Here is a 12,964-nt window from a genome sequence, read left to right on the forward strand (position 1 = left end):
TCAGATTGATCTATGCTTGCAGGCTGGCCCTCACCAGGGCCGCCTCTGTAGCTGGCCTAGGCTGTGCCAGGGATATTAGAGGCGCTCTGCTAAAAATTTTAGCATTTCTTCCTCTGACCCTTCACTGTGTGAATGTTGGTTTCTAGCATCCCTGTATAAACAGCCTCCTCCCGTGGGAGTCGTTAGGCCAAGGCCCGCCCCCTTCTCTGCATTCTGGGGTGACTAGAGTAATGCAGCGTGGTGCTGAGGATGGTTTGTAAGGACATGGTAGGCCTCAAACAGGCCTCCGTGGTATATATGTCTTTATTGAGCAGGGTTAGGCCGTCTTTCGCTTCACGAAGAAGACTGGGTTTCCTGCCCGACCCTGCCATGCAGAACTGGCCTATGGATTTAGGCCGCCAGTTTAGGCTTCACTCACCTCGCTGAGCTACTGCTCGAGCGCTAGGTTGTAGGTGGTTGGCTTTCATTCAAGCCCCACTCCCCTAGGTTGGGCACAGATACATTTCTGTCACCCCTAGAGCCGCTGGCAGGCCCGCACCCTGATAACCTCAGGGTGAGGTGTGAGTATTCCCCTGTGATACAGGGTAGGTCTGAGCACTTCACTCCCAGTTCTGTTTTATCCCACCTCGCACCACTATGGCTCGGGTCGAGTATGAAGTAAGCTTCACTTCTTCTTTGGTCGAAGTACGCTCCCCTGAAGCCAGAGCATTGCCCTGAGCTGACGCCCATGCATAGATGGTAGGCCCCTGACTAACTGGGGCCTCCGTTGAGGCAGAGTGGCGTATGTTGTACTCCCCTTGTTTTAAGGGTACTAGCTTTCTTGCGGAGTACACTGCCATGGGCAATGTGATTAGGCACCAGGATGCTGTAGGCGCTGTGTAAACAGTTTTTTCTGCCAACGAAGGCTGCGCCATTAGGTAGTAGGCCTCAGCAGGCCTCCTTGATTGGACAGCCCCCCAGAGGGCACTGTAGGCCAGCTCACTTTACGTGGTTGGCCTTGGTGGTTCGGGCAGTTGACTCACTGATGGGTAGTAGGCCTTAAACAGGCCTCCTCGGAGGTGAGTCCCAACATTGTGGGACATACCTTATGGCAGAATATGACTTGCTATTAGCTAGTAGGCCCGACCAGGCCTCCCTGATAGGCGAGTCCCCAGCTGGCTGGCCTTAGCAGGCCACCTTATACTTTCACCCGGACTCAGGGCTCAAAGCTACCAGTGAGTTCCCACAGATAGTGGTGACCAGGTGGTAGGCCTCACCAGGCCTCCCTGAAGGTGAGCTCCCCACATACCGTGGTTGTAAGGTAGCAGGCCTCACCGGGCCTCCCTGAAGGTGAGTTCCCACGTACTGTGGTTATCAGGTAGTAGGCCTCACGTGCCTCCCTAAGGGATCAGGTAGTAGGCCTCTCCGGGCCTCCCTGTAACGCTCCCTAGTGGTGCTGGGTTTATGAAGCTAGTGGTCTCTTGCTATCAGTTTCAGCTAGCCTTAATAGGCAGCTGCTGAAGGCGAGCTTGTGCCCTGGCTCGCTAAAGTGTTCATTCTCTGCTAAAGGTTCCCTCCCGGAACCTTTTTCTGCCTACAGCCTGGTTTGCCTACCAGGCAGACCTTGTGCTCCCCTCACGAGGGTCTCTATGAGCATGCGGCTGCCTGAGTCTGGTCAGACGGTCGTAGGCCTCTCGTGAGGCCTCCCAGTTAGATCAGCCCTTAGGCCTTCACAGGCCTCCTCAGTGTTTTGAAACACAGACACTGGGTTGATCCGTGGATCGAGTAGAGAAACTCCCCTCGCTAGCAAGGGTCGGAAAGCACTATGCTGAGTCATACTCTCCGGGATATCCCGTCTCTGAGATCCGGGCCGAGTGGTTCACTGCCAGCTTCGCAGTCCCTCGGGTTGGATGCCTTACTTAAGGCATTTGTCCAGAGGCTCTGTCTTCAGACAGACAGGATTTGGCCAGACTAAGTGTCTATGTACTGGCGCCAGGTCAGGCCGTCCTGGTGGCATTTCGGGGTGAGTACGTTCCCCTGAATAGTGACTGGCGGGGGTTCCCTTGGGTTCCCTAGCCACATTTCCTAGAAGGGACCCCTTCTAATTGGAAGCTGAGGTTCCAGGCCCGGAGCCGGCCCAGGTAGACCTTTCATTTAACCATGTTTATGAAGGTTTTTCTGTGAGGCTGTAGCTTGGGCTATGACCGTAGGGAATGCTGTCACTGACAGCCCAGTGTGACCTGAGGGTGAGTGGTTCTAGCGTTTCATTTGAAGTTGCTGGTTCTGACAGTTGTCACTGCCACTTGGCATGCACTCCCCTTAGCATGGCGGCGTTGGTATATCGTTCCCCATAGCGTCGTTGACGTATTGTTGAGTTCCCTTCGAAAGGCGTGATCGGCTCGGAATGCATTTTCAATTTGCACATTGAATTTTGCTACATTCATTGCGGGACATTTAATGAAAATGCAATCGCAAGTGTCTTAACTGTGAGTGTAAATGCAATTAAGAAAAATAACATTTAAATGATCATTTTGCTACAGTTTTTGCTTGAACATTTTAAACAGATCTAATAATTTCTTTAATACATTTTCATTTTAATTTTGCAACTTATAAAGCGTTAAAATATGTATTCAATTTACATATTAAAACATATGTATGAAATGGCAAATGTAAATTATATAATTGAATTTTCATTTTCATTTTGCACCAAACGTTGCACAAATGTAATGAAAAATGTAAATTTAAATACAGAAATGCATTGCCATTTTACATATTGCATTATCATTTTGCATATTGCATTTCAGATTGAATATTGCTACACATAAGCTTCCATACTCGATAGGCCGATGCCTCAATAGGCCGATGCCTCAATAGGGCCGAGTTCATGCATCAGAACTGAGATTAGTCGAAGGCTTCGATATCATTAATGTAATAGGCTTCGTTTAACAATGAAACATTACCAGTGATCGTAAAATAGGTCCATGATTGACGTTACATATATAATGATAAAAAGCTGAAGACAGGGCGACTTTTCAGAGGAGCCACGATAGGCAGAGATATGACATTAGATGAATGCAATCAGGAAAGCTACGATATACATTTATGAACAAAGGCAGCGATCGGCCATTAAATATTTGTCATTAGGGTTCCAATCATGAAAGCTTGTTCGATAGCGATGCCTCGATAGGCCCATGCCTCGATATGGCCGAGTTCATGCATCAGAACTGAGATTAGTCGAAGGCTTCGATAGAATTAATGTAATAGGCTTCGTTTAGCAATGAAACATTACCAGTGATCGTAAAATAGGTCCGTGATTGACCTTACATGTATAATGATAAAAAGCTGAACTTTTCAGAGGAGCCACGATTGGCAGAGATATGACATTGGATGGTTACAATCAGGAAAGCTACGATATGCGTTTATGAACAAAGGCCGCGATCGACCATGAAATATTTGGCTTAGAGCACAATCATGAAAGCTTGTTTAATAGTGAAGCCTAGATAGGCTGATGCCTCGATTGGCTGAGTTCATGCATCAGAACTGAGATTAGTCGAAAGCTTTGATTGCATTAATGTAATAGGCTACGTTTAGCCATGAAACGATACCAGTATTCGTAAAATAGGTCCATGATTGACCTTAAATTTATTATGATAAAGGCTGAAGCCAGGGAGACTTTTCCGAGGAGCCGCGATAGGCTGAGATAAAACGTTAAGATGATTCAACCAGGAAAGCTACGATATGCATTTATGAACGAAGCCCGCGATCGGCCATGATTTATTTGGCTTTGGATTACAATCGTGAAAGCTCACACAAGTTATGCCTCAATAGGCAGAATTCATGCGTCGAGAACGAAATCAAGTCGAAAGCTTCGATAACATTAATGAAATAGCCCAAGATTGGTCATAAAATAGCAGTAATCGTAGAATTTCAGAAGCTGTGATAGGCTTAAAAATATTGCAGCAATCAAAAACGAAAGTCACAATAGACATAGCAAGCAAGGATACGAATAACCTTGGAGCGTTGTTATTATGGTATTTTCAAAGCTATTCTTCATTAAACAATTATGGGATGAGTTGATGGTAAAGAACGAAATAAAGAAAGCTGCGATTGACTGCGTGTAACTAAACAGATTAGCAGCGAAAAGCAGACGTATGATAGATGTATGGATTGTTAACCACCACCAGTAGCTAGCGAAAATTTTTGCCTCGAATGTCGGTTGAGAGGGCTTGTTGAGCATTTAGTAGAACATACGTGTCGGATCTGATGTAGGTCTTGTATGCTGTGGACGACCATCTGCCGAGCATTTGGATAGGGGAGTCGGGAACGCCGCATACAGCTACTGTTGTTGTGGCTCCGAACGAAAGGAATGCCCAGTGTATATATGTGGAGAAGGACCGGAGAATTAAGGAGGAACTACATGCGTTCAAAACCAGTGCTTTGTCATTGGAAGACCATTCTGTTATATGAAAAAAGGGGGAGTATTGAAGTGTGATCATGCTTTGAGATATGACCATAGAGGTATAAGGGCAATACGAATTATAGACTTTAGATATAGTAATAACGCCAGAGACTCCAGAAGAATCGGTTTTCGAAAACTTAAATACATTTAAAAGGTGGGAGAAAGACGTAAATCGGAAATAGACAAGCCACGAGCCAAATTAAAATGTTTTGAAACGTATGCGAATTCCCCTGATCGCATAAACCTGTAAAACACGGTTAGAAAACGCTTTTTCTTGGATGCATGATCATGCACGCTGTTAAAACATGGCTACAATCTGAATATGTATATAGGAAGAGAAAAAAACATTTAGGATGGGAAGTAATAAAGGGGGTTAAATGGATTTCACTTTCTGAAATGTTGCTGTTAAAGCACAAACAACATCTGCAAAGTTACGACGCACGAACTTCAAGCATTGAAGACATAATATATATTTTTTTTTTTAAATATATTTGAACTATTAATTGCTGTTGATTTATGATTGAATAAGAGATATTATATTTACAGTGTTATATTTACAGAAAACGAGCTGAGATCAAATAGTGTGCCCCCTTTTATTAGTTGAAGTCTGCAATCATCTAGGTATAAGTCGAGATCTTTCCGGCGCTCGGGAAGTTATTGAAAAAACATCTCCATAAATGCATCACCGAAACAATAACAAATTCAGAGAAGGGCGTAAAATGAGTTGAATAAGTTAGCCTTAATAGGTACTGCTCCTTTAAGATTGAAGTCTCGTCTCTCACAATGGTGAGTGAGCAGATGAGGAGCGCAAGCTGTTTCTTACACAAGTGTGTCGCACTCGCGCATCGCGAAAGTTGCGGAGATCAAAATCGACGATGTGACTTGTGTTATGTTTGGTATCGAAACGCGAGTAAGTGAACGCCGCGCTGTTTCTGCGAACTGAATGGAAGCGTAATTGGCATCGAAAACTTTGCTACGACACCTGCGGGCAACAACATGGAACGGTAGGATCAGTCTTTTATATTCAATGTCGAGCTGTGATTGGTAGTGTGGAATTATAAATTAGTGACGTGCAATGGAGTCTTTCTGGTAGAACTTACGCTTTCATTTTTAGTCAAGATAGAGGGGTGGAGTTATGAGGATTACTGACACTAGGTCATTGTGTAAATCGGGAAAGAACGGCAAACCCCGGTGGCGAGGTTGTTCTCTGTGCTGCAGGAAGCGCTCATCCAACTTGCTTTTAACCTGCGCTTCCTGCCTCTCATGTGGCCAACTAAGATTTAAATTGGCCACTGCACGAGAAACAACCTCTATCAGCTTCTCATATGCGGGGACATGGGGTGGCGAGTCATCCCCGAAATCCCCGCCCTCGATGCTGAGCACGTCTACTTCCTCGGAAGTAGTGGTGGGCGATACTGCAAAATTTGGTATCGATCCGATACCAAATACATATAGGGTCAGTATTGCCGATACTGATACCGTTATGACGGTGGAAGGTGAACCCAGGCGCAGAGAGGATGCAGTGACACAAAAGTTTATTATAAACAGAAAACAGAGAAAACAAAACCCAAGAGGGGGCAATAACATGAACAGCAAAAGAAATGACTAGACTAGGACTGACAAACTAGACCCTAAACTAACAACAGGATCAGTAATTCACCGGACAAAACTCAAGGTACTCACAGGTAAGTTAACACACAGGTAAAAATCACAATGAACCGACAAAGGACAGCAAACACAAGGGGATGATATAGGTAGACACTAATGACAAGAACAGGTGAAGCTGACTAGACAATAATGACAAGACGAGGGTAACAAGGGGGCGGGGTAACATAACGAGACAACACAAGCACATGGACCAAACAAAAGGCCATGTGCTTGCACACAAAACATGGGTCTGTCATGATCCAGCCTCAAGACTAGGGGAAATCAAAGACAAGAAGGCTGAATCATGACAGCTCTCCGAGGCAGAACCGGAGCCCTCGCTCTCCAAAGCAGAACCGGAGCCCTCGCTCTCCAAAGCAGAACCGGAGCCCTCGCTCTCCAAAGCAGAACCAGAGCCCTCGCTCTCCAAAGCAGAACCGGAGCCCTCGCTCTCCAAAGCAGAACCGGAGCCCTCGCTCTCCAAAGCAGAACCGGAGCCCTCGCTCTCCAAAGCAGAACCGGAGCCCTCGCTCTCCAAAGCAGAACCGGAGCCCTCGCTCTCCAAAGCAGAACCGGAGCCCTCGCTCTCCAAAGCAGAACCGGAGCCCTCGCTCTCCAAAGCAGAACCGGAGCCCTCGCTCTCCAAAGCAGAACCGGAGCAAGCACTCTCCATCGCCGACTCAGAAACAAAGTTCTCTGTAGCAGGTCTCGAAACAGCGCTCTCCGCGGGAGACTTGGAAACAGCGCTCTCCGCGGGAGACTTGGAAACAGCGCTCTCCGCGGGAGACTTGGAAACAGCGCTCTCCGCGGGAGACTTGGAAACAGCGCTCTCCGCGGGAGACTTGGAAACAGCGCTCTCCGCGGGAGACTTGGAAACAGCGCTCTCCGCGGGAGACTTGGAAACAGCGCTCTCCGCGGGAGACTTGGAAACAGCGCTCTCCGCGGGAGACTTGGAAACAGCGCTCTCCGCGGGAGACTTGGAAACAGCGCTCTCCGCGGGAGACTTGGAAACAGCGCTCTCCTCAGCTGTGGGCACAGGACTTGAGGACATGACAGGAATCTCAAGAATGTTGACTAGACAAGACAGATAGTCAGACAAAGTTTTACCAGCAACGACGAAAGGCATCTCTTGACGAGCTGATACAGACCGGAGGAGTGCTTCTGCAGCTGCGTCGGCCGCTCAGAGACAGCACTAACGGCAGCAGACTCGGGAACAGCCTTCACTGCTGCAGGCTCAGGAACAGCTCTCTCAGCAGCAGACTTCAGAATAGCTTTCTCTGTGGCAGGTTCAGAAACAGTGCTTACGGCGGCAGACTCAGGAACAGCTTTCACTGTAGAAGACTCCGGAACAACGCTCTCTGCTGCAAAGGGTTGGGGAGTCTACACGGGCCCTGGGGAAGACAGCGACGGAGGACAGGGGGAACCCCTCCTCTTCTTTCTTCTGGGTCGTGGGGCAGAGGCCATATCCGGACTTGTAACCAGTGGGGGAAGCTCAGCAGGGACCGTAACAGGTGCAGGGAAGGACATCCCAGGTTGGGTAGGCTCAGTCAAAGAGGACTCCAAAGCAGAGTCCCATGAAAACCGTCTCCCTCATTTACCACAGAGACTTGCGGGTGCAGATGACGCCTCGGGAGTCGAAGTGGAGTGGGCATGGTTCCCTTGCGCAACGACAGCTAGGACACGACCCTCCCAGATAACAGGCAGCGCGGTAGATGTAGGTCTCGTGGAAAAAACCTGCAGCTCCTCCCGAGAAAAACGATCCCACAGTCAGGCGTAGTCTCTCAGGATCCACTCACCCTGGGGAGGGAAAGGAAGCTCACCCCTCTTACTGTTGGTGGGAGCCGACAACCAGCATTGTTCACGGACCTCCGACTGTCGCTTGAGCTGGGAGGACATTCTGTCTGCTGGGTTCAGTCTTGGTCGGTTCATTCTGTTATGACGGTGGAAGGTAAACCCAGGCGCAGACAGGATGCAGTGACACAAAGTTTATTATAAACAGAAAACAGAGAAAAACAAAACCCACAAGGGGGCAAAACATGAACAGCAAAAGAAATGACAAGACTAGACTAGACTAGACTAGGACTGACAAACTAGACCCTAAACTAACAACAGAAACAGGATCAGTAATTCACCAGAAAAAAACTCTCACAAGGTACTCACAGGTAAGTTAAAACACAGGTAGAAATCACAATGAACCGACAAAGGACAGCAAACACAGGGGGATGATATAGCAAGACACTAATGACAAGAACAGGTGAAACTGACTAGACAATAATGACAAGACGAGGGTAACAAGGGGGCGGGGTAACGTAACGAGACAACACAAGCACATGGCCCAAACAAAAGGCCATGTGCTTGCATACAAAACATGGGTCTGTCATGATCCAGCCTCAAGACTAGGGGAAATCAAGGACAAGAAGGCCGAATCATGACAGATACGATACTTTTTACTTAAAAAAAAAAGTTTTGTGTAGGGGAGAGCAGTATGTCATTATTTCTGAGGTGAATGAATGATCAATTCTTTAGGCAATATTTTTTTATTAATGTATTGAAGTGCACACAATTATTAGTTATTAGGCACTGTAGAATGAATGCTTTACAGCCTTTAAAAAAAAATAAACAATATAAAGAAACCTTTTTTCTGGTTTTAAAAGCAAATTAAGTGAAATAAAGTGCACATAATTATTACTGAAGAACAAACTAAGAACAACCTGTTCAATTACATTCCCTGAGCCCCCCTTCTGGGCCCTGTCCCCTGTTGAAGTCAGAGGTTTTTATTGAGAAACAACAACATATTTACATTTTTCCCTTTAATGGCACTTCTTCTATCGCTCACTAGCTGTCCTGCCTTGGAGAAGATAATTTCTGATGGAACTGATGTGGCAATGACTGCCAGGTGTTTCATTGCTAGCTTGCTGAGTTAGGGGAATGTTGCCTCATTCTTTTACCACCAAAGAAGTGGTTCTTGATCCTTTGGAACTGGCTTCTCTTCTGTGTAGCGGCGCATTTCAATTAGGGAATCTGTCCCAGTTGTGCGAGGCTGCTGGGAAGCCAGTACTAGAGAATCAAAGTCCATCCATATCCCACCTTTTGCAGCAGCCCCTGCAGGGGGGCATGACATAGTCGCAAGAGCCATTGATGAGGCAGAGCTGGTGGCAGAGCTTGAGCTTGGTTCAGGAGGGGCTGACATTGATGGGGCCGAGGTCTGGTTGATCAACTGCATTTCAGTAATGAGTCGCGCTTTCACAGGTTCAACATTTGCCATATCGCGGAACCCAAAGTTTTTAAATCTTATGTCCAGGTAGGTGCTGACTGCAAGACCATAACAGGTTTCAATACCTCTGAAACGACGCTGACATTGTGCTGACAGCTCAGCAGCTAGTGTGTTACCCTGGCGTTCATTAGATGCAGCTGATTTCAAAAGGAGTGATACCAGGCGAATCACCTTTGACACTGAAACATGTTTTTCAGATGATATTTCTCTGGTGATTTCCTCAAATGGTCTCAGGGCATCAATGGAGAGACTTATCAATGACCAATCTTCCTCGCTTAGGCACAGGGAGCTCTTTCCAAGCAGACAGAGCGCAGTGGTCACCACATCCTTCTGCTCATGCAGTCTCTCAAACATGTTGAACACTGAATTCCACCTCATTTCCACTGATTGAATCAGTTTATACTCTGGAAAATTCTGTTGTTCTTGAATTTCTTTGAGCCTCTCTGCTGCTCTTGTGCTGTGGTGAAAGAAGGTTACTATAGCACTACATCTGTGTTGGATGTCCAGAAGACCAGGGAGAGCCTTAATGGAGTCTTTCACCACTAAATTTAAGGTGTGTGCAAAGCATGGATAATGTTTCCACCCTGCTCTGTGCACAGCAGCAACCATATTGGCATTATTATCTGTGATTACAGCCTGAACTTTGTCTGATATACCCCATTCATCTGTGATTCTTTTCAATTCTGAACAAATGTTGTCAGCAGTGTGTTGTCCTGAAAAACTATAGGTCTCCAAGACATATGCTTGCATTTGCCAGTTTTCATCAATAATATGGCATGAGACAGTTAAGTAAGCCTCTGTGGTTCTTGATGTCTACATGTCTGTTGTAATTACAGCACTGTTTGTACCATCCAGAGATTTTTTCACTTTTAAGCGGCACTCTTCATACAATGCTGGTATGTTCCCCACCGTTAAACTTTTCCTACTTGGAATCTTGTAGCGAGGATCGAGGGTATGAACAAAACCCCTAAAACCCTCATCCTCAACTATAGAGACAGGTTGCAAGTCCTTTGCGATCATTTTGGTAAGCTTCAGAGTAATATCCACAGCTCTTTGGGAAACACCTAGGAGAAGTAATAAAATGTCTCTTATAATTTATGTCAATAATGTAGCCTAAATATAGCAGGTCATATGAGCAAAAAATACTATATTTATAGATGACACGTTTCAATGGGCTGTATATATTATTTGAATGTCTGAATATGATCTATACTAGTTCTACATTTTGACAACAAAATGTGTGTGATTGCTCAACAACATTCATGTTTATTTTCTAACTTATCAATAAATGCGGTAATGATGGACATGTTTGACTAGATGGAAGCAATCTGGAATGCATGATAGCCTATATGCAAACATATGGACGAGCCAGTTGTTATCTTAGACAACAGCTCAATATAGGTGTTTGCCATGCTAGACAATAGACATTATATTAGCACACCTTTAGGCTGTAGGCCTAAATAATTTTAAGTGTTGGTTCACGACTTTCCACATTTGCACAAGTGTAATCTAATGTTAGAGGGGGGCGCACGGGATAAGTGAATATAGCCCAGGTCTAAATGTCAGAATTAAAGTTAGTCAGGTTGCTCTCAGCTTCGTAATGTCTTATTCTTGAGCAATCACACTAACTAATGCTGAAGACGCGATATGACCTGACCGCGTTGTGTCAGACAGTGAGTCACGTGACGACACAACAACGAATCACAGCAGAGCAGCAGGAGGGGGAGGAGGAGCAAATGGATGTGAAAGCAGCGTTTGCTCAGGATTGTAGAGGTAGAAGACACGAGCAAAGTATAGTGAACGTAGAGGAGAGATATTTAAATTAAAATATCGATTAAATTACAATTGTATCGATCTGATACCAATTCCAGTGTTGGCATCGATACTATCGATATTTAGATCGATCCGCTGGAAGCAGACAGCTCGAGCATCGGCTTCTCCCCTCGTTAGGAAGAAGCCGCAGAGCAGGCTTCTGCGCAAGGTGGGAGAACATCGGAACTGGCACGGGAATCCTGAGAACATGCCTCAGCAGTCTCATGAGCTTTCGAGTCTGACCATCCTCTTTGAAAATGGCCAGGCGGGAGCGCAGCACACGGATTGATAGAGCCTCACAATCCGTGCTGCACTCCTAAACAATGCACGCACAATCGTTACATCACGGGTGGGGACCATAGACTGTAAAAAAAGATGGATGACGCCCCTTCGCTCTCTTCCATTGGCAAGAAGTGAAGCCGCCATTGTCCCGATATGGCGCTGACATCTTGGGACTTGAGTCTGCGCAGTTGCGATTTCGGGACCAGACATGCGCAGTAGTGAGCAGGAAGTAAAGCCACGAAATCAACGTCCCGCCCTCACTCTCGCCGAATCAAGCGCAAGGGCACGCCTTTTAAAGCACATTTAAAGCTCCAATCTCCTCAGTCCTCCAAAGATTTCGAGAAAAACTTGTTGTTGCTTCAGTGACTACTTCGCTCAGAGAACCTGTCAATCACAGCTGTCAATCATGTAAGCCACAGCGTCGTTTTTATAGCATCAAATAACTAACTAAAAACAAACTTATTTTAAAAACAAACACTTGAAATTACATCAGCGTGTTAAAAACTACAGTAAATGACCGAAACTATCTTTGGAAAAAAGATATGTGAAGTGTAATTTAATTGTTTATTTGGTCTCACGTCCTGTTGAATAACATGGGGAGGCGGGGTTTATTACCGGACTAGGACCGGGCGATCGAGACGCTTTGGCTTCACTTTTCAGGGCTTGTGCGGCACGCTTCGTGGGGACACACACACCGTCTGAAATTTGCACTCGCCATTTATATATAATGCTTGCGTAACTGACAGACAAAACCAAATAAGACGTACAAAGACAGAAAGCGCTTGCTGAAGAACAGAAAGCTAACTCTGTTGTGTTGTGTGCCGGCGTCGTTTTGTAGCTTCCGCTTGTGCCGTCACACGTTACGTCATGAGGCAACACCAATCAGGATTGGCTTAGTTTCATTCATGCTTCAGAGGCTGAGGGGCGTTCCCCCAAAGTGTCATTTGACGCAGTTTGAGTTCCCTCGAAAGGGAACATGAAACAGGAATAACAAAGGAGAAGTCATTGTAAAAGCAAACAGTTTTAACTAAATTATTCACTGTTTGTCATGTTCTTTTAATAGTAATTATTGTAATACAGAATTACAGAATGCCAATATATATATATATATATATATATATATATATATATATATATATATATATATATCCTTGTAAGCATGACATGTATAATTGCTCAATAAAACTGTATTTATATTTATTTCTATATCAAAATATTCCAGCAACCACTGCCACTACAATCTCTTCTCAAACATCAACAACTAAAGGTGAGTATTTTTATTTATAGACATTTGAGTAAACATGTTAATACGACAAATATATCAGTAGTTGATATGCTCATGCTAAAGTAATATTCATGTAGAGTTGTCTTAAAACCTCCTTAGAAAGTTCTTCTTTTTTACTGTTTGAAGTAATAGATACCTCAGTATTTCAAATCACATCCTGAGTATCAAACATCAGCAGCTACCGGTTAAAATGTTTATAATGTAATATAATACAAGTTTTTATTTTAAC

The 12,964-nt window shown here is 45.2% G+C and overlaps 1 protein-coding gene across 1 annotated transcript in view; it reads left to right on the forward strand.

Moving 5' to 3' along the window:
* Window positions 1–12,823, forward strand: part of LOC143721285 (uncharacterized) — a 223,163-nt gene extending 210,340 nt beyond the window's left edge. The window contains exons 11-12 of the mRNA XM_077211572.1: window positions 12,673–12,717; window positions 12,813–12,823. Of these exons, the coding sequence (XP_077067687.1) occupies window positions 12,673–12,717; window positions 12,813–12,823 (56 nt within the window). The remainder of the gene's footprint in view (window positions 1–12,672; window positions 12,718–12,812) is intronic.
* The last annotated feature ends 141 nt before the right edge of the window (window positions 12,824–12,964 follow it).

This window comes from Siphateles boraxobius, unplaced genomic scaffold, assembly GCF_051911475.1.
Source record: "Siphateles boraxobius isolate OS27281-9 unplaced genomic scaffold, OSU_SipBor_1 65, whole genome shotgun sequence".
Lineage (NCBI taxonomy): Eukaryota > Metazoa > Chordata > Actinopteri > Cypriniformes > Leuciscidae > Siphateles > Siphateles boraxobius.